Source organism: Ovis aries, chromosome 5, assembly GCF_016772045.2.
Source record: "Ovis aries strain OAR_USU_Benz2616 breed Rambouillet chromosome 5, ARS-UI_Ramb_v3.0, whole genome shotgun sequence".
NCBI classification, from domain to species: Eukaryota; Metazoa; Chordata; class Mammalia; order Artiodactyla; family Bovidae; genus Ovis; species Ovis aries.
Genome location: NC_056058.1, coordinates 59,741,705 through 59,762,087, shown reverse-complemented (window position 1 = coordinate 59,762,087; position 20,383 = coordinate 59,741,705). Strand labels below are relative to the sequence as shown.

Here is a 20,383-nt window from a genome sequence, read left to right as displayed (position 1 = left end):
TCAGGTGGTCTGGTATTCCCATCTCTTTCAGAATTTTCCACAGTTTATTGTGATCCACACAGTCAAAGGCTTTGGCCTAGTCGATAAAGCAGAAATAGATGTTTTTCTGGAACTCTCTTGCTTTTTCGATGATCCAGCGGATGTTGGCAATTTGATCTCTGGTTCCTCTGCCTTTTTTAAAACCAGCTTGAACATCAGGGAGTTCACGGTTCACATATTGCTGAAGCCTGGCTTGGAGAATTTTGAGCATTACTTTACTAGCATGTGAGATGAGTGCAATTGTGTGGTAGTTTGAGCATTCTTTGGCATTGCCTTTCTTTGGGATTGGAATGAAAACTGACCTTTTCTAGTCCTGTGGCCACTGCTGAGTTTTCCAAACTTGCTGGCATATTGAGTGCAGCACTTTCACAGCATCATCTTTCAGGATTTTAAACAGCTCAACTGGAATTCCATCACCTCCACTAGCTTTGTTTGTAGTGATGCTTTCTAAGGCCCACTTGACTTCACATTCTAAGATGTCTGGCTCTAGATTAGTGATCACATCATCATGATTATCTGGCTCATGAAGATCTTTTTTGTACAGTTCTTCTGTGTATTCTTTCCACCTCTTCTTAATATCTTCTGCTTCTGTTTGGTCCATACCACTTCTGTCCTTTATCGAGCCCATCTTTGCATGAAATGTTCCTTTGGTATCTCTAGTTTTCTTGAAGAGATCTCTAGTCTTTCCCATTCTCTTGTTTTCCTCTATTTCTTTGCATTGATCGCTGAAGAAGGCTTTCTTATCTCTTCTTGCTATTCTTTGGAACTCTGCGTTCAGAAGCTTATATCTTTCCTTTCCTCGTTTGCTTTTCACCTCTCTTCTTTTCACAGCTATTTGTAAGCCCTCCCCAGACAGCCATTTTGCTTTTTTGCATTTCTTTTCCATGGGGATGGTCTTCATCCCTGTCTCCTGTACAATGTCACGAACCTCAGTCCATAGTTCATCAGGCACTCTATCTATCAGATCTAGGCCCTTAAATCTATTTCTCACTTCCACTGTATAATCATAAGGGATTTGATTTAGGTCATACCTGAATGGTCTAGCGGTTTTCCCTACTTTCTTCAATTTAAGTCTGAATTTGGCAATAAGGAGTTCATGATCTGAGCCACAGTCAGCTCCTGTTCTTGTTTTTGTTGACTGTATAGAGCTTCTCCATCTTTGGCTGCAAAGAATGTAATCAATCTGATTTCGGTGTTGACCATCTGGTGATGTCCATGTGTAGAGTCTTCTCTTGTGTTGTTGGAAGAGGGTGTTTGCTATGACCAGTGCATTTTCTTGGCAAAACTCTATTAGTCTTTTCCCTGCTTCATTCTGCATTCCAAGGCCAAATTTACCTGTTACTCCAGGTGTTTCTTGACTTCCTACTTTTGCATTCCAGTCCCCTATAATGAAAAGGACATCTTTTTTGGGTGTTGGTTCTAAAAGATCTTGTAGGTCTTCATAAAACCGTTCAACTTCAGTTTCTTCAGCGCTACTGGTTGGGGAAGGACTCAACAAATAATAGCTATTGTGTTGTTGAGCTGCTGCTGATCATTTTAGTTGCTATCAGCATCCTTTACATGCTTATCTAAATTAGCCTGCAACCTCATGATAGTTCTGTGAAGTAGATAGGGCTCATGTTCTTATTTTCATGGATGAAGAAACTGGGAAAGGATTTGAGGGGATCCAGAACTGCCACCCATGTCTCCTGACCCTAGCCATGGTCTATGAGAGGGGAGGGAGCAGATCCTGGGGCTCCCAGCTCTAGGGGACCTGGAGGTCTGTGTCCAAGTTCAAGGCTGCTGGATCCTCCTGGGACCCTCCGCCCTTCCTGAGCTAGGTGCATCAAAGTCTTCTCCTTGGTTGCACATCCCCTCCTCCCTGCTCCCTGTTGTAAGGGAATAGGAAACGGTGGCCGTGGGGGTTGGTCAGACCCTGGGGAGAATTATTTCAGAAAAGAGAGTGGGCGGAAGGCTGGTGAGATGCCAGGTTGGATGTCAGCAACGCCTGCACAGAAATGAAGTGCTCCTTCAGTTTCCTGACGCACGAGCCCTCCCAGGCCTGGGTCCCCCACATGCCTTGCGCCCCGGGATCTGCTGGCAGCGTCTCGTGCCTGAGTGAGTGTGGTCCGGCTCACGTCCTCCCCATCTGGACCCAGCATTTCCATGGGCCTGGCAGTGGAGGTGATTCAGTGTGGGTTTCCCTGTCCCACCCTGCTCAGCTGTCTCCTGCCACCATAGGAAACTGATCACCCTTCCTTCCTTCCCTCATGCCACGTTCACCAAGCTCTCCCCTACACGCTGTCATTGGGCCCTCACTGCAGTCCCGGGGACGTACCTCTGTCACCTCTAACAGATGGAAAACTGAGGCCCGGATGAGGAATATGGGCTCACCTCAGCCACCCACAGGCTGACCAGGAGCTGTCTCTTCCTCACTTTGGGCCTCAGTTTCCCACCTGTAAAATCAGGAGGTCTGTTTAGATCAGAGGCTCAGTCTCTACTTCAAAAGCTGCATGAGGGCAGGGACCACACCTGTGTGGCCCAGTACTGCATCCCCAGCACCTCAACTAGCTGTGCTCAGTGCGTTCAGCGAGGTGGTCCCACCCCATCAGTTGTTCCCACTCCAAGGTCATTTGTTACCAGGAACGATTAACAGGCAGACAAGAGTGAGCGCTGGGCTTTTTTAAACCAAGCATGATAACATGGCTTTCTCTCACTGCCTTCTCACGTGCCATCTTTGGCAGAGCCAAGAGTGCGCTTAGTGTGGTCCAGCTGGAATGACACAGATGGCACAGCCTCCCCTGTGTCTCCACGACTGTTAGTCTGTGCAGGCCCGTGAGACTCAGATGGACTCTTGTGTACCATGGGAAAATATGGCCAGAGGTGTGTGTACATGTTGAGCCCCTGTGGGGTCCTCCATGACTCTGGCAGTTCAGGGGAAAAGGGCCATGAGCTTACCTGGTTTCTGGGCAATCCTGGGCCCCAGGCTGGGGCTAAGGCTGGCTGTCATCACCTGCTGGACCTTCATGGTGTCCCCGGCCTGATTGGCTCTGTTGTCAAGCTGGGAAACCCCTCGTGCCTCCCTGGAGCAACTGGGTGGCCGGGTGCCCAGGGCTCTGGGAAGCTGTGGTGGCCCTTGGGTGGCTCTGCAGGCCTTGTCCCCACTCCTGCTGGCCACTCGGTCTTCCTCCAAGTCTGTGAGCCCTGCCTCTCCCTGCAGGCCCTCCTCACCACCACTCTCCTCGGCCTCCAAGGCCAGACACCTGTAGCTGCCATCAGGGATCCCAAAGGCGCAGGGTGTAGACCTGCCTTCGCTGGGTGCCGGTGGTAGGGATGGGAGGTGGGGGCCCAGCATGGCTCAGCCTCTCCTCACAGACACAAAGAAGCTGGCGCCCGCACTGGGGCTGGGGCCAGAGACGCTTGCGTGATTGTTGGTCTCTGCTCTTCCTGGGGCCTTCTCTGGCTCCTGGCTGTCCTTCCTTCCTCAGCCAATTCACAGAGCTGGAAGGGGGTCCAACTGCAAGCCTTCCTGGCTGGGGGGGTGGTGGCGGACCCCCCAAGGCTTCCTTCTTAACCTGTCTCTTGTCTATGAGGTCTCCCCTTCAAGACGATCTATCTGCAAAGGGAGAAAAGAAACTGCGTGAGATGGTTCACTGGGTGTTACAGCCAGAATTTCTGAGTCCACTTTAGGGGGACCCTGAGAACTGACTGGGATTTGGGTCTCACGTGTCTGCAGGAAAGTCCCAAGCTTTAGTCATTCGACACCCCCAATTTCTGCTATACCCTTATGCCACCTGACACTTTATTTGCTTTTTATCTTCCCATAAATCAACTTTAAATAACTTCTATTATTTTAGACTTATCTTAAGCAGTAATTGCAGAAAACCACAATTATGTTGTGCTAAGTCATTCCCCCCCCCCTTAATACGCATTAAATAAATATCTAGTTATTTAAAAATATTTATTTGGGCACCTCCTAGAAAAAATTCTCTCATGTGGCCCAAAGGTACCTGTGCCACAGGAATCACAGGAATCACAGGAATGCTGGTGCAGAGGGTACAAACAAGGGGCACAACCCCCTGAGGAGGCTCTGCACCAAGGATGTGGTACCCAGGCTTTGAGCTAGAATCCCACCTGTGTGATGGGCAACAAGCCACATGACCTTGTGAACCTCAGCATCCACATCTGTAAAACAGGAACTGTAATATTTCCATCTCAGTGTTGCAATGAGGATTAAGTGAGGAAATGTGTTGCAGAGGGTTTAAGACTGTTTCAGAGTCATAACTTAATACATATCAACTATTCTTTTTATTCCACACACACAAAAATTTGAGCTCCTATTTACATTTTAGGCACCATAAAAAGTCCTGGCGACCCAATGGGGATAAAGAAGATATAGTACTCTGACTCATGAAGCTGTGGATGGGGGAGCTGTGGATGACAACGGGGCCAATAATAATAACAGTATGATCATTTAGAAATGTTAAAAATGAGAATAATCCAGGAGAGAGGGGATGGAGGCTTCCTATAGGGATGCAAGGAGGAGAGATGGGAGAGAAACTTGGGTGGAAGAATTGGCTGGGCTGGGAGGCAGATGGAGAGTGGGTGTGGAGGAAGAGGGAGGAGGCTAGGATGCAGCCCAGTTCGTCACTCTGGTGACAGCGTGATTTCGTTAATAGAGATCAGGAATAAATGGGAAGGAGCAGGTGTTCAGGGGAGCAGGGAATTCAGTTTGGGATTTCCGGGGGAGATGCACACAGTCAGCTCCACAGAGGCCTGAAGAGCTGGGGATAGTTCCAGTTCGGAGACAAGAATTTGAAAATCACTTGTGAAGGCCCCAGGCAGGGATGGGCCGGATGGCCCAGCACAGGCAGGTAGAGCTTACGACAGGGTCGATGACCAGTTGCATTGGGAGGAAACCTTGAAGTTTACAGATATTGGCTACCAGATCTTGTATTCCACTACTGCTTAGCTGTGTGAACTTGGGAGAACCTGAACTCTCTATAACTCTCTTATCCTACTGCAAAACAGGGAGGAGAGAATCCTTGCAGCCCCATGGATGGTGAGAATCTTGAGAATTGTGAAAGACCGTGGACATTGGCAACCTCAGAGCCTGGGCTGACCTCTGCTGCTGCAGTGCCTGGAGGCCACACCTTTGTCCACAGGCAGGGCCAGGCATCCTCCACCTCAGCAGGCTGGGTCAAGGCCTTGGCTTCTGGCTGGAGCTGTGCTGGCAGAGTGTGGTAGACCAGAGGAAAGATAAGCATGTTCCCAGGTGCCACGGCACATCAGTGCCAACCAGGGGGAGGCCAACAGGCCCCTCGGTCAGAAAGATAAGAGACACCTGTTACAGCAGCCTCAGTGGCAGGGAAATCAGTACAAAGAAGCCAGCCTTCTGCTTGGAGGAGAATGGGCACTCATGATATTAAACACCTATCCTACGCTGGGTTATTCACTTAGGTTGTCAAAAGAGATCCTCAGAGCCACCTGTGAGGGAGGTACTGTTTTTATTATCCCATTTCAGAGGTGAGGAAATTGAGGATCAGAGAGGCCAAGTGACTTCCAGCCTAAGTCACACAGCTAGCAACTAGTAAGGCTCATCTCTGAACCTAGATCTGGCACCTTGACTGTGATGGACCCAGAGAATAGAGGCTCCAGAGTCTCATTCGTCTCCAAATTCCTTCTCACTCACCAGCTGCTGCCAGATTTATGCCACTACAGTTTCAAAGAATCCAGAATCTCATGCAGGGCCAGGAGAATTCTGAGACCTAACTAGCTGTGTGACCTTGGGCAGGTGCTTTCTGCCCTCTGGAGTCATTTTGCCCAAAGGCACCATGGCAGGCTTAAGCCAGATGATGCTGGAGAGTCCATCCAACCCTGGCATCGTGGGATTCCATGATTCTAAGCCTTTGGCTCTCCCCACCAGCACTGCCACCGCCCCACCAGAGAGAGAGCCAGATGGCAGGAGGTGGGAGTGGGTGTGGGGGGGCAGGGCTCCCTCTGACGCCCCACGGGGCCTCGCCTCACTCTATGCCTGCTTCTGTTTTGCTCTATTTGACGGTGGCCACGGTTTCCAGGAAAGAAAAGAGAGGCGGAAAAGTTAACTTTCCGCCACCCACACAAATATTTTTGGCCGGCGTTGTCTTCACACTGCCAAGCCAGGGGGGAGGAGTTGGCAGGAGCGCTCCAATTCAAGTCTCCCTCCCAAGGAGGGAGGACTCCCAACCCAGCTGGGGGGTCTGGGCAGGCCCTGTGTGGGCCCAAGCCCTGGAACACCCACCCTACTCAGGAGCCTGGGGCCAAGGCAGGGTGTCGGGACCCAGAACAATCATGGCAGCCACCACTTACTGAGCATCTGCTGGTGCTCGGCCAGGGCTTTGACCTGACGCTCCTGTGGGTCAGCCGCGTGAGTGCTGTCTACAGAGGGGGAAACTGAGGCACATAGAGGTACCTTCAGCATCCAGAGTCACAGGGCGGTGAGTGGCAGAGCTGCTGGGCCCCTGTCTTCTTACTCACATATTCCGACTCATTTGCAACACCCCACAGGGCCCCTGAGGCTGCACTCAGGCATAGTACACCGTCAGTATGGGCTCCATCATGGGCAGGAGAGAGCCCGTTCCAGTCTCAGCAGACACAAGAGGAGGCCCTCTAATATCAGCTTCCCTAAAAGCCGCAGCCCTGCTCTGGATGCAGGCTGAGGTTCTAGGCCATCCAGCCTTAGCACGGAGCTGACAGTCCAGCATACCCACAGTGCTTACCTCGGAGAGAGGGGCTCTGAGCCCAGAACAGGGAAGGGATCATCCAGGTCTTAGAGAAAGTTTAGATGCAGGCTTGGTGCTAGAGCCCAAGTGTCAAGTCACCTGCTTTCAGCCCCTCACATAACCCCTGCTGCCTCCTGAATGGTCCCATCCTCCTTCCCCTGACCTCCCATGAGTGCAAGCAGGGCCCCCAGGACTGGAAGCCTAGTTGAGCATCAGATCTTTACAGCCCCTGTCCGAGGCTGTAGAGGGTCTGCTGCTGGGATCTCCCCGGGCTCCTTCTGTGGATGGCTTCTGCCATGAGTGGGCCCAGGGAACATGGCCTTGGAGCCTCTTAGTCCCTTCTGCTGTTCCTTGTGTTGTGGGGGAAGGGCGCTGGCTTTGGAATCAGATCTGGGTTTGAATTCTGTCTCCTCCATTTGTTGGCTGCCCGACTCTTTGTGAGCTTTGGTTTCCCCTTCTGTAAAACAGATTAAAACACAGCCAGCCTCCCAGGGTTGTTGAGGGAAATATAGGCTCCTTCTTCACTCAGCAGTGGATGAGGGACCAGGGCTGTGTGCTGCTCACCTGTGGGGCTCTAGGGATACTTGGCTCACAGGCTGGGTGAATGGAAAGCCCAGTCTGGCCTCCCCTGACTCTCCATCATCTGCAGGGCCCCCAGCCTGCTTTTGCAGCTGCAGAGGAAGTAAACGGAGTGAGGGGATGCAGAGGGTCAGGGCTTAAGTGGATGCATTGCAGGCTCAGGCCTGGGGTTCTACTTTTGGCTTTTCCTCTGACTTACTGAGTCAATGCTGCGGAAATCACAGGATCTGGATTTGTAAGGAAGAGACTAGAGTAGGCAGAAAGGGGAGAAGGAGTCTAGGAAGATTAAACTCTTATTCCTCTGAAAGACCATCCCTAGCCTCCCCATCTGCAAACTCTCCCTGTCTCCATCCATCCTCTGTAGGATCTGGTCCATTCTTGTAAAGTGCATCTCTGAGTGTGCTGCTCACCCGCTCAGGAACCTCCTGTGGCTCCCCATTGATCACGGGATAAAGAAAAGTTGCAAACAAAGGGAAATGCAGATTCAAAGGCGGATCTCGTGATTCTTGGCTGAGGGGAAGGAAGGAGGGCTTCCTGGGGATGAAGGATGATGTTTCAGTTGGATTTGATGGACTGTGGCAGGAAGTGCTTGGCGTTCTGATGAGTGGAGAGTACTCCATCCATCAAGACCTGGTAAAGGCCAGAAAGCAGGACCATTTGAGGATGAACCTGGAGAACTGCAAGGGCCTGGATAGGTACAGGCTAAGGCGTGTGTGGCAGGGCCAAGAGAGGTGAGAGGACATGGTCAGACTGTGACAGACTTCAGTTGCCTGGACTCTTTCCTGCTGCTTTGAGAGGTGATGGAGACGGTAGCCCTGTTGGGCTGGGGGAGCCAGTGCAAGGCCCTGTTCTGGGGGTGGAACTGGAGGCAGCAAGGCCAGAGCAGAAGGTGGAGGCTGGAACTAGAGCTGGTGTGCAGGCATCCCTGTGAGAGCAGCATTTTGGAAGAACTTCCTCTGCACCTGGCACAGGGCCAGGCACATAATAACAATGACAAGGATGATAGCTGCAGTTTATGAAGTGTTTACTACGTCAGGTGCTATTCCAGACACTTAGTGTGCGTTAACTCATGTTACCCTCATCACAGCCCTGTGAGGAAGATGCTATTATTATCCCCATTTTGCAGATAAGGAAATTGAACTTACGTGACTGGCCAAGCTCACGCAGCTAGTGAGTGACTGAGTCAGGGGTCATATCCTGATAGTCTAGCTCCAAATATCACTCATATCCATAGAATGTGCTGCTTTAATGGTTAAAGTAATTACTAAACAAATGGATGAATGAGAAGGAAGGATGGGAGGATGGAAGGGGGAGAAGGGAAAGACTATCTCTAATGCCTGGTACATAGCCTGGTACACAGGAATCACTCAATAAATATATATCAAGTATGGTAATGAGTGTGACTGAGGTACTAACCTAGGGATGAAAATGGAGTCACCCTGGGGAAAGGGTTAATCCAGTACTGATCCAGATGGCTCAGGGTGCACCTACCTGCCCCGCCCATCTGGCAGCACCTCACATTAGGGCTGAGGTGGGGGTTACTGTCTGGACTGTCCAGAGCTGAGTTCTGTCTGCCACTAGGAGGAGAACTGTTGTGGGACGCAGGTGTCTGAGCTGAGAGTATGTTCCTGCCTTAGTGCTTCTCTCTCCAGGAGGGGGTGGGAGCCAAGGTTGGAGTGAGGTCTCTTCCCCACTGACTCCAAAGGGAGAATCTTAAACCCCTCCAACCCCCAGAACTGGTGAGGTTGAGGAAGCCTGCAAATTGAAGTTATCTTGCTCTGTGTTCTGGAAGGGTAACTTCCTTTCAATGAGCCTCAATTTTCCCAACAGAAAAAGGCAGAGTGGTTGGTGGGGATGGTAGTACGCAAGGTTGAAGGCGTCCCCAAATCCTCACTGGGTGTGCCCTCTCCAGGCATCTTCCAATGGGCAGAGTCAGTCCCCAAGAGATGTGCAAATGTGACCCCACGTTACTGACCCATTCCTCCAGACCTGTGGGACAGACTGACCATTCGCGGCCACCTTTCTTCCTGTCTTGACCTGCAGCCCTCACCACTCTGGCTGCCCAGCCTGCTCTGATTGCTCTTCCTTCCTCCCCATTTCCCTCCTCCTGGGGTTCCCCTCCTACTCCTGGGACACGAGGAACCAGTGTTGGATGAGCATCCCGTGGGAGAGCTCCAGAAGCATCAGGAAACCGTCCCTTAACAAGAGGTGGCTGTGAGGGGCTGGGAAGAACTCCTGAGCCGGATGCACTGGCTGGTTTCAGGAGAGAGGAGTGTCAGGCAGGCCCCAGTGAAGCCTCATGATAGCTGGGTAATTGGGGGCCAGCCACTCTGAACTGGAACTGAATTCCAGTTGCTCTCTTGTACGATGGAGACGCACACAGTCACTTACTCATTCATTCTTTTGACACATATTTACTGAATGCCTGCTCTGCGCCATCCACTATTTTAAGTCCTGGCAGCACACAGTGAGCGAGAGAGCGAGAGCGAGAGCGAGAGCGAGAGCGAGAGAGAGAGAGAGAAAAGCACCCTGCCCACCCGAAGCTCACATGTTAGTTGGGATTGAAGAAAAATAAATAAATATGTCAGAGGGTGATAAGTGTGATGGAAAAATAATTAAGCAGAAAAGGGAACTGAAGAGTGTGTGTATCATTAGGACAGAAAAACAGTGGCATTAATATGATGCTATCTTGGAACGTCCCTGGAGGCCCAGTGGTCAAGACTCTGCGGTTCCATTGCAGAGTGCATGGCTTCGATCCCTAGTTAGGAAACTAAGATCCCATATACTGTGGCGGTGTGGCAAAAACATATATATGTAGTGCTATCATAATATGTATATACACACACGCAAACACGTGTAGTGCTGTCTTCTGTTTATATGGCATATGTATTTCAAGTTTACTATGTTTTGAACTGGACTGCCAGGGAAGTCCCTCAAGTTCCCTATTGTGTTGAATTCTCACATGCAATTAAAAATATATAAAATCCATATTAGATGGAAAACTCAGGAACACAAATCCTGCAAGCCCCTGAGATATGTCTTACGCTAACATTCTGATTATTCAATCATTCATCACTTTAGAACCTTCATGTCCCGCTAAGAACCTGTTTTACCATTTAGGATTGAGTATTTTTATGGTCCAGTATATAAAAATGCGATTTTCCATGTTAGCTTTATTTCTTTGAGAAAATTCTTTCCCAAGTTCATTAAGTGGATAGAGGGTCTCCTGTATGTTAAACACATGTTATTCCATGATTTTGAGGATAAAAATAAGGATATCTTATGGCTGTGGTGAGGACTGAATAAGGTAACATGAGTAGATGCTTTTGAAGAGGCAGCTGCTGTCATTAAAATTGTTAAGTTTGTTAAGGGGTGACTGAGGATATAATTAGAACAAGGGCCATATTTAACTGAACACTGTGTGCTGGGCACCATCCAGGTATGTGATATCAAGTATGCTCTTGTTTATTTCCCACAACAACTTTATAAAATAGGTACCTACTACTATTCCCATTTAACAGATGGGGGAACAGAGGCTGAGAGAGGATAATCTCTTTCCATGGTCCCAGAGCAGAAAAAAACCAAGCTGGCACCTGAATGTTACCTGGTGTGGTCATTGATGGGGGAAGGTCCCCCAGGGTTCAAGGAGAGCCATTTTGCACAAAGCAAAAATCTCTTCATAATGGGCCTGGTTCTGCCATGCCCTCTGTACCCCTGGACACATCCTTCACTCCTGGGTTTCAGTGACTTCCAGCCACACAAACACAGGGCTGGGCATGGCATCTCCAAGTGCCCTTCCAGCTCTGAATTGCCCATGCGTCCTGGTACCCAGGATAGTGGGGGCTTGAGTCCATTCCATCGGACACACCAAATCCAGCCTGCTCACCAAGTCAGCCAAGTTCTCTGTGCGTCACGTCTATTTCTGCCCTGCTGGGTTTCTAAATATGTGGCCTGGGAACTAGCTTCAGTGGAACTGGAGAGCCTGAAGTCATGGCTATAAATACAGGGCAAGGCTGGCTGGGGTTGGGCAGGGGGTGTGGCAGAGCCGATGCCAGCCTGGAAAGCCACACCCTGGGGGTCCTGTGGGCAGTCCAGACTCCTCTTGGACACACAAGAAGATGGAGGCCCAGAGGGGCAAGGACGTGCCCATGGCCACACGGACAGTGAGGTCAGCAGTGGACCTGGCCCACAAGGCTCCTGATTCTGAGAAGAAGCTGCTCTTTACCCCTTCTACTCTGCCCAGGATCACAAGTCCTCACCCTGCCCTGGGGCTCACCTAGTTTAACAAGAGCAAGATATTATCGTTTAAGTTCATAAAATGAATCTCTACTTTTGATAACATATGCTTTTTATGTGTTGGAAATGTTGGGGCTTTCAAATGTTTCATTTGAGGAAGTGTTCCATGACTAAAAATTCAGCACATTACTACCATGTCTGCCTCCCACTCAGCAGGACTCCCGTTTCACCATGCGCCCGGGCCCGGCCGTGTGCTGGAGCCCAGCACTGGCACAAAGGCCAGCTGTGTGAAGCACTTCCCAGCTCTGTGCTCAGCGACATCGCTTCGGTAGCTTGAGGTGAGCTGTGGTGGGAGTCATTACACCATGGATGTAGGCAAATGCTATGAATCAGGGCTTTTCCCTCCCATGGATGTAGGCAAGTGCTATGAATCAGGGCTTTTCCCTCCCATGGATGTAGGCAAATGCTACGAATCAGGGCTTTTCCCTCCAGAGTAGCTGTTGTTCAGTCTCTAAGTTGTGTCCCATGGACTTAGACACCATGGACTGCAGCACGCCCGACTTCCTTGTCCTTCACTGTCTCCCTGAGTTTAATCAAACTCATGCCCGTTGGGGTGGTGATGCCATCCAACCACCTCATCCTCTGTCGCCCCTTCTCCTGCTGCCCTCCATCTTTCCCAGCATCAGGGTCTTTCCCAGCAAGTTGGCTCTTCACATCAGGTGGTCAAAGTATTGGAGCTTCAGCATCAGTCCTTCCAATGAGTATTCAGGGTTAATTTCCCTTAGGATTGACTGGATTGATCTCCTTGCTGTCCAAGAGACTCTCAAGAGTCTCTTCCAACACCATAGTTCAAAAGCATCAGTTTTTCAGCGCTCAGCCTTCTTTATGGTCCAACTCTCTCATCCATACATGACTACTGGAAAAATCATAGTTTTGACTATACAGACCTTTGTAAGCAAAGTAATGTCTCTGCTTTTTAATACACTGTCTAGGTTTGTCATAACTTTTCTTTCAAGGAGCCAAGCGTCTTTTAGTTTCGTGGCTGCAGTCACTGTCCGCATAATTTTGTTAAACTTTTAACTGCACACCACTGGCTAAGACCATTGCTAGTAAACCCCTACTTATGCCTGTTTGCTGGCTGTCTGAACTTGGGCTGGTTATTTTACCTCTGTGAGCCTCTTTCCACCTGTAAAATGGGAACTATAACTACGCCTGCACCCTAGCTACTGCGAGAATTAGATGAGCTTGTGCCCCAAAGGGTTAGCACAGTTTCCAAACTTGTCTGCCTGATAGATCAGGCAGATAGGATCTTTTACACATCCCAGAGCCCTGGCCACACCCTAGGCCAATTTGATGATAACCTTTGAGGCTTGGTAGGTTTTGAAATTTAGGTTTGGGAACCACTCTGCCAGTACTCAGCAACTATCCAGGGATCTCAGAGGAATGGGGACCATGCTGACCCCTTATCCTTGTTCCATTTAACTCATGGGGTCTCATGGAAAAAACACTTTAAAAATGGTGGGGATTTGTTTGTTTGTTCTGTGTAGAGGCCTAGTCTGCCTAAGACACACAGGAGGTGCTGCGGCAGGTGTGGTCCTTCCAAGGACCCCAGAAGGAGGGGCCTTCACACTCTCCCTTCCAGATGTGAGCCTGGCCACCCCACACACCACAGCAGAGGGACCACAGGCTTACAAACCCCAAGGAAGCCTCACTTCATGTGGTTCTCAGCTGGGGAGATGGGAGACCTCAGCCTGGATCTTCCCTCCCATCCTAGAGTGAATGAGGCTGGTTCTTCTCGACCTACAGGCCAAGGGCTCACACAGCTTGGCTTAGCCTGGGAGACATCAAGCTGCTGGCTGGAAGGACTCACGTTAAGAATAGAAACATCAGTGCTTATGCCAAGGGCTTGGGGCCTCACCCCAGCTTCCCCCTGGACCATCACCAACAACAACCAATGATAAAAATAATCATCATAATGCCTGACATTTATTGGCTGCTTCCTGTGCTCTAGGATATAGCACAGCAAGCACCTTGAAAGGCAGTCTAGTATTCGACTGTGAGGTCCAATATGGTGGCCGCTAGCCACAAGGGCAGCTTAGCTTTTGAAATGTGATGAGTTCAAATTAAGCTGTACACTAGTATTCACCAAATTTGCAAGACTTAGAACCCAAAGAAGAACATAAAGTGTCTCATGGATGACTTTTTTAGATTTATTACATGTTAAAATGATACTATTTTGGATTCAAGTGGGTGTATTATTAAGATAAATTTCTCAGGTTCCTTTTCCCCCACCTGTTTCTTTTTACTTTTTTAGTGTGGCTTTTAGAAAATGTAACGTTACGTATGTGCTTGCATTTATTTCAATGGACAGCACAGGTATCAGGTTGGGAGGGCAGGCTCTCTAGGGCCACACTCCTGGACTTTGAATTATACTCTGTGTTCCACCACTTAACCAACCGTGAGAACTTGGGCAAGTTATACAACTCTCCATGCCTCGGTTTCCTCATCTGTCAAACTAGGATAATAATAGTACCCACCTCTTGTGGATTTAATGTGCCTGGCACAGAGAAAGTACTCAGTAGAAATGAGCTGTCAGAGGACTACCTGACCCTGGGCTAAGTGATACCCTTGGGTCATCTCTTACCTCATAGGTGCTGAGCTCCCTGTCACTGGTGGTAAACAAGCAGAGCCTGGAAACTCCTTGGCAGGCTGCTCTTGAGGGAGTCCCCAAGCTGAATGTGGGTAGGAGAGACACTGGTGGAAAGATCTTTGAAGATGATTCCCAGCATTGACACTGCATTATGCTGCTGTCTGCCCCTTGCTTCCCTGGAGGAGGAAATGGCAACCCACTCCAGTATGCTTGCCTGTGAAATCTCATGGACAGAGGAGCCTGGCAGGCTACAGAGTCACAAAGAGTTGGAGGCGACTGAGCGCACACTCATGCCCCTTGCTTGATGCTCTCTGTTCACCCTCTCTTACTCACTATGTCTTCCTTTCCTTTCACAAATCTTCACTCAACCCAACTGAATGTACTAAATGCTTTTATGTGCCATGAAAAGCCAGCCCTGTGCAGGACACTGGGGATATCAGAGGGAGAGCAAATATGGTTCTTGCCACTCAGGAGTCTAGCGCGGGCAGAAGGGCATGAGATGGGGGCGTAAGCAGCTATAATACAAGGTGGCAGGTGACAAGGGTCATGAGGGCCTCAATCTCTCTGAGCCTCAGTTTCCCCATCTGTAAAATGGGACCAATGATAGCGCGACCTTCTAGGCACTGTTGTAAGGATGAAATGAGATGATGCAGGAGAAGCACTTTACCCTGTGCTTGGCACATGGACAGGCTCGGGAAGTGTTGGTTGTTACTCTGGCTCCACAGGGGCTGGCATCATGTGAGTTTTGCTCCCCATTCATTTATTCAGTAAGCAGGGTTTTTTAATTGGCTGCTCCACAAGGCATAGGGAATCCTAGTTCCCTGACCAGAGATTGAACTCGCTCCCCCTGAATAGAATTGCAGAGTCCTAAGCACTGGGACTGACAAGGAAGCCCCTGGCAAGCAGTTTTTAAACACACCCTATGAGCCTGGACTGCTGTTAAATCTGGGAGTACAGTGGGGGCTTGGATAGGTTGAGAGCAGGGCAGGGTGGCACAGGAAAGACAGACAGTAAGCCATCAGATGAATAAATAAACCAAGTATTTTAAAAAACGAGAAGTGATCTGTAGATGACAGAGGGAGGAAGTTCACCCCTGCTCTAGCACAGCTGCTATCGCATGCCTAGGTGCCAGTGTAACGCCTGCACCTAGGGGTGCTCAATAAATGCACATTGAGCAGACCTCAAGTGAGAGACACTGTGGAGTGAGGGAAGAGTGGACTGATTCTGCTTGGGAGCCTTCCGGGGGAGAACCAGACTGTCGGTCCACCAGTGACCTCGCAGGCTGGGGAGGCAGCAACCAGGGCTGGAGGTCTGGGTTCAAGCTGGGGCTATGATCTGCTGCCTTGTCCAAGCCACTGACTTTGGGCAATCCCTTTCTCGTCCGTTGCCTCCATTCACCCACCCCTCCTTCAAGGGTGCTGCCCAGGGGTTCCTCTCTCCCTGTGGATCACCCTGTCTGAGACTCTGTCCTCGTCCTGGTGGGCCATGGAGCAGGGGCAGGATTTGAGGCCCTGGAGAGACCAAGGGAGCGGGTGTGCTCAAGACTCCCTGGGGACCCCTTCCCTTCAGCACAACCTACTGAAAGAGCTGGAGTCAGGAGACACTGATCTTGGCCTCTTTCACTCAGACCTCCAACTTTGGCCTGTACATCTTCAGTGTCAGAGGCCTCACTTTCTAGAGGGGCAGCTCATTCATTCCATCTTTAGTGTCCCTTTTCCAGAGAGGTGAAATCTCCCCGCACTCTATCCTACTGAGCTAAACCCCATCCTCTGAGTATTTTCTATTCTCTCCCTCAGGCTAAACTTCAGTCCCTTCAACTATTTCATACAGGAAAGAATTTCTCACCCCTTCCATCCTGTTGACCCTCCTGTACTGTCAGCCTATTTGTCAGATTCCCAGAACTAACATGATAAACCAGGAAAATCAAACCAGCACAGATTACGGCAAGACCTTTACCTCCTTCATTCTGGGCATTTTATCTTTATTAATGCCTAACAGGAGAAAGGAGCGGTAGAGAATGAGATGGTTAGAGAGCATCGCTGACTCTATGGACATGAATTTGAGCAGACTCCAAGAGATACTGAAGGACAGAGGAGTCTGGCAGGCTATAGTTCATAGGGTCGCAGAGCCAGACATAACTTGGCAACCGAACAACATCAGATTAACTTCCCCCCTTCAACAGCTATATCTCTGCTGGATTATATTGTCCATACGGTTCACAAAGACATCACTATGCTGCTGCTATTTTTCTGCCACATCTCCCGTACCCTGGACCTGTGCAGTTGGCATTTTGAGCCCAGTGGAGGACTCTGATATATATATATATTTTAGTTTGATTCTCGACTGAAGAATTCTCAGTGAGTGGTGGAGCCAAGGTGAAAGAAAACAATAAGTCCCCCATCACACACACACACACACACACACACACACACACACACACACACGAAAAATGAAATTAAATAATGGAATGTTTTGTCAACAGGCATCTAGAGCTATCATTAAGAAGCTCAGGACACACTTGTTGAGGCAGTGGCTGGCTGGCTGAACCATGTGAGGGTGAGAGACGTGGGATGGTAAGATCTAGGAGCAGATTGAGTCTCAGGGGTCAGGCAGGTGACTGGATGGAGCTGTGGCAGAGATGCTGGAAGAAGAGGCCTGAGGTCATGGAGCCTGAGTGTAGTGTGAGAGTCTGTGTTGCCACGACTCCCTGCCTCTCCTCTCCGCTAACCCTTGCTCAGCACACACAGACATCCAGCCCCGAGCCTCCACTCTCCTGTGCCCTCTCTTCCTGGGGCCTGAGAAAAGGGCAGCAGCATGTTGCCAGTCACGTGGTGTGGACCGTGGGGGTGAGAGTGCTGGTCTCAGGGCCTGGCGCAAAGCCAGGGCTTTAGTGCCCTCAGAGTCAGTGAGGGGCACCATGTTCCGGGCCCTGCTGCTCCGAGACCACTTTCCCATCTGCACACCAGGGCTAATTACAGTGCCCGCCTTGTGGAGTGGCTGTGAGGCTTAAACAAGTTTATCCAAGTAAGGAGCTTAGAGCTCAGGGTAAGTGCATGGGAGGTGTTACTGTAATTGCAGCGAGGGGCTGAGCTGTGTGTGTTGTGGGGTGAGAGGAGCAAGGTGGTTAAGCTGGAAGATGCTATGGAAACCCTCTGTCCCCAGCACCCACCCTCACCCTCAGACCTTCTGTGCCCTGTATCTGTGCATGGGTCTATGTGCCTTATGTGTGTGTTTGTGAATATGTGTGTGTGACTGTGTCTGTATGTATGCGTGTGTGTGTGTGTGTCTGTACACACAAACATGTCTGTGTATGTGTGTGTCTATATGCCTGTATATCTGTATCTGTGTATGTGTGTGTTTGTGCGTGAGTGTGCACACACCCCATGTGGTGGGGGTTGTTGGAGTCTGTCTGCAGAACGGCTGGGAGTGGCCCAGGAGGTGGCTCCGCCAGACCAAACAACCCCAGCGCTCGGAGCTCCAGGCTTTTCTCTGAGTCTGTTTGCTTTCTTTCTCTCCTTTCCGGTTCTCCTTCAACCGGTTCCCGCTTCCAGGGAGCAGAGCTGGAAGGAGGCCCTGGCAGGGTCGGCACGGGGCCTCCCCACCTCCCTCTCCCCGCAGGGTTTCCACCCTCTCGCCTCCACCCCTCCGGTCCCTGCCTTGGCCCCACTTGGACCCCACACAGGCCCCTTTCCCTCTCGAAGCCTCACTTTTCCGTTTCCTCCTTTCTCTCGAGACCCTTCAGGTAGGAAGCCTGCCCCACAGGCCTGCTGGCAGGGACAGGAGCCCTGTTGCTGCCCACCCTCTGCCCGGGGACAGGTCAGAGCTCCAGGAGGCGGTGTGTGTGGCAGGTTCTGAAACCAGTCTAGGGGGATGCCCTCCCCGGGCTGTGGGGCCTCTGTCCGCCTGGCCTTCCTACTCCTGGCGCCTTGGCCCTGACCAGGCATGAGTGGGACAATTTGAAGTGAAGATTTTGAGGGGCCTGGCCCCTGGGGTCAGCCCAGGCAGGCCTCCAGGTGCCTACTCAGCTAGAGCAGTGCTCTCTGGGCACCTGCTACTCACTAGAAGTTCTAGGTTGGCCTGTTTAATCACCACAGCTGTCCCACGAGGTTGGTAGGTGTTATCCCTGGCCCAGTTTTACAGAGAGTGAAGGAAGGTGCTGGAAGGTGCAAAGCCAGGGAGCCAGGCCTGGGGGAGCCCGTGCTCTTATCTCGTCTCACTGCTTGCGCCCCATGTCCCCTGCCCTCCATGAAGTGGCAGTGCTATGCCCTCTCTAGGTCAGACCTGATACCTTGGAGATGCTATTTATTGAGTGCTGGATACAGTGTGTGCCAGGCCTTCTGTGCCATCACCTCCTGACTCTTCGTGACAGCCCATATTACAGATCAGGAAAGTCGAGCTGAGAGAGATGCAGGGACCTGGCAAGGTCCCACTGCTGTGGTAGAAGAAGAGCTCAGGGTCACCTGATCCCTTTCTTTTTTTCCTAACCCAAGAACAAACTTCAGCTTTCTTTTGCCTCCTGTCAATATTATCAGTAGATCTGGGTTTGACTGCTTTGTCACTGCTTCATACCCTGTGTGCAGCAAACCCAGGAGAAACAAGATGAAATCTAAGGAAGCAGAGCTCTCGGGCATCCCTATGGGTAGATAAGCACCAACAAGTTTAACTACAATCCTCTCCCTCCATTCGAATCCATGGCTGAGTCCACCATGGGAGTATGTCTAAGCACACAGTGGTCATATGAACAGTTTCATTTTCCAGATGAGAATGTTTCCTTAGGAAGAAGTTGCTCTTTAAGCCCATGTCCTCCCTGCTAATCAGGGCCACCTCCCACTCCCAGGCCAGGCTGATTTCTCTGTAACGATGCCCATAAAACTGTCCAGGTTTCCGTTTGCCCTTGGTCTTGGGCGTAGCTGCTGGTCATTCTCAAGGCCACTGAAAGTCACTTAGAATGTGATAAGGTCTGCAAGCAGGAACTTTGGCCATGACCCCGGCCAGCTGCTTCCCCAGGGCTTGAGATAGCTAGTCCAGCCCCCAAGAGAACCTGGGCCCAAGGAGTGTGGATGACTACATGTGGTCCATCCTTGCTCAGGGAGCTCCTCGCCAAACTCACATGGTTTGTTCCCCACCTTCCCTGGGAAAGCACGTTTGTAGAGGAACAAGAGGGCTTCTTCAGTGGCTCAGCAGTAAAGAATCCACCTGCAGTGCAGGAGACACAGGGGATGTGGCTTCAGTCCCTGGGTTGGGAAGATCCCCTGGAAGAGGGCATGGTAACCCACTCCAGTATTCTTGCCTAGAAAAATCCCGTGGACAGAGAAGCCTGGTGGGCTATAGCCCACGGGGTTGCAAAGAGTCAGACGTTGCTGAAGTGCCTGAGCACGCACACACGCAGGCATGCACGCAGAGGAGCAAGAACCCTCTAGAGGTAGATGGGTGTTGGTCCATCCCAGGGCAGAACTAGAAAGTTACTTCAGCCTCTTGAGGTCAGTCGGAACACTAAGGCCCCAGATGGTCAGGGCGCTTGCCCTGGGCTCCTTCCTCCGCACCTGCTGCCTCCCCAAGAAGAGGCCATGCATTCATCCCCACAAGGATGCCATCCACATCCGTGAGCCCTCTGAATGCCCTCCTCCCACTGCAGGATGACACACAACAGGCAGTCTGGGGAGGTGAGCTTCCTGCATCAGGGTGTTGTGTGCTAGCCTAGAGGGCTGTGATGAGACAGATCACCAGCGGAAATCCATGGAAAAGGAGGCATCATCATGAGCAACAATAGCAGCAACAGGGAGCCTTCCGGGGGCTGGGGGTGGAGATGAGGGAGTACATCCTCAGCGATACCAGCTCCAGCCAGCCCAGCCTGGAGAGGTGGCGGTGCCCTGCCACGGAAGGGGCTGCCCACACCCCCACACCCTCCCAGGGTACCTCTCCTGGGCCAGCCCTGGGTGGCCACATAAAATGCAGCCAAATGGCTGGGGAGCTGGGGCTGAATGGCAGGAAAGGCTGAAGCTAGGGTGGCCCCTTGCCTACCCACCCATCCTGATGATTCAATGCAAGGCTGAGGCCAGACAAAGCACTTGAAAATGTCAGTCAGGGAACAATCTCTTTCCCCAACTCCCTGCCTCTGACCTTGGGCACACAGCCTCAA

The 20,383-nt window shown here is 50.9% G+C and overlaps 1 protein-coding gene across 2 annotated transcripts in view; it reads right to left on the bottom strand.

Annotated features, from left to right (window-relative positions):
* SYNPO (synaptopodin) overlaps positions 1–20,383 on the bottom strand; it is a 60,112-nt gene that overhangs the window by 37,248 nt on the left and 2,481 nt on the right. The window contains exon 2 of one of the 2 annotated variants that reach the window (XM_060415921.1): positions 2,977–3,630. In XM_060415921.1, coding sequence (XP_060271904.1) covers positions 2,977–3,373 — 397 coding nt within the window. In that variant the 5' untranslated portion in view covers positions 3,374–3,630. Of the gene's footprint in view, positions 1–2,976; positions 3,635–20,383 lie in introns of both variants that reach the window. The other variant, XM_027970410.3, reaches the window with a different exon arrangement.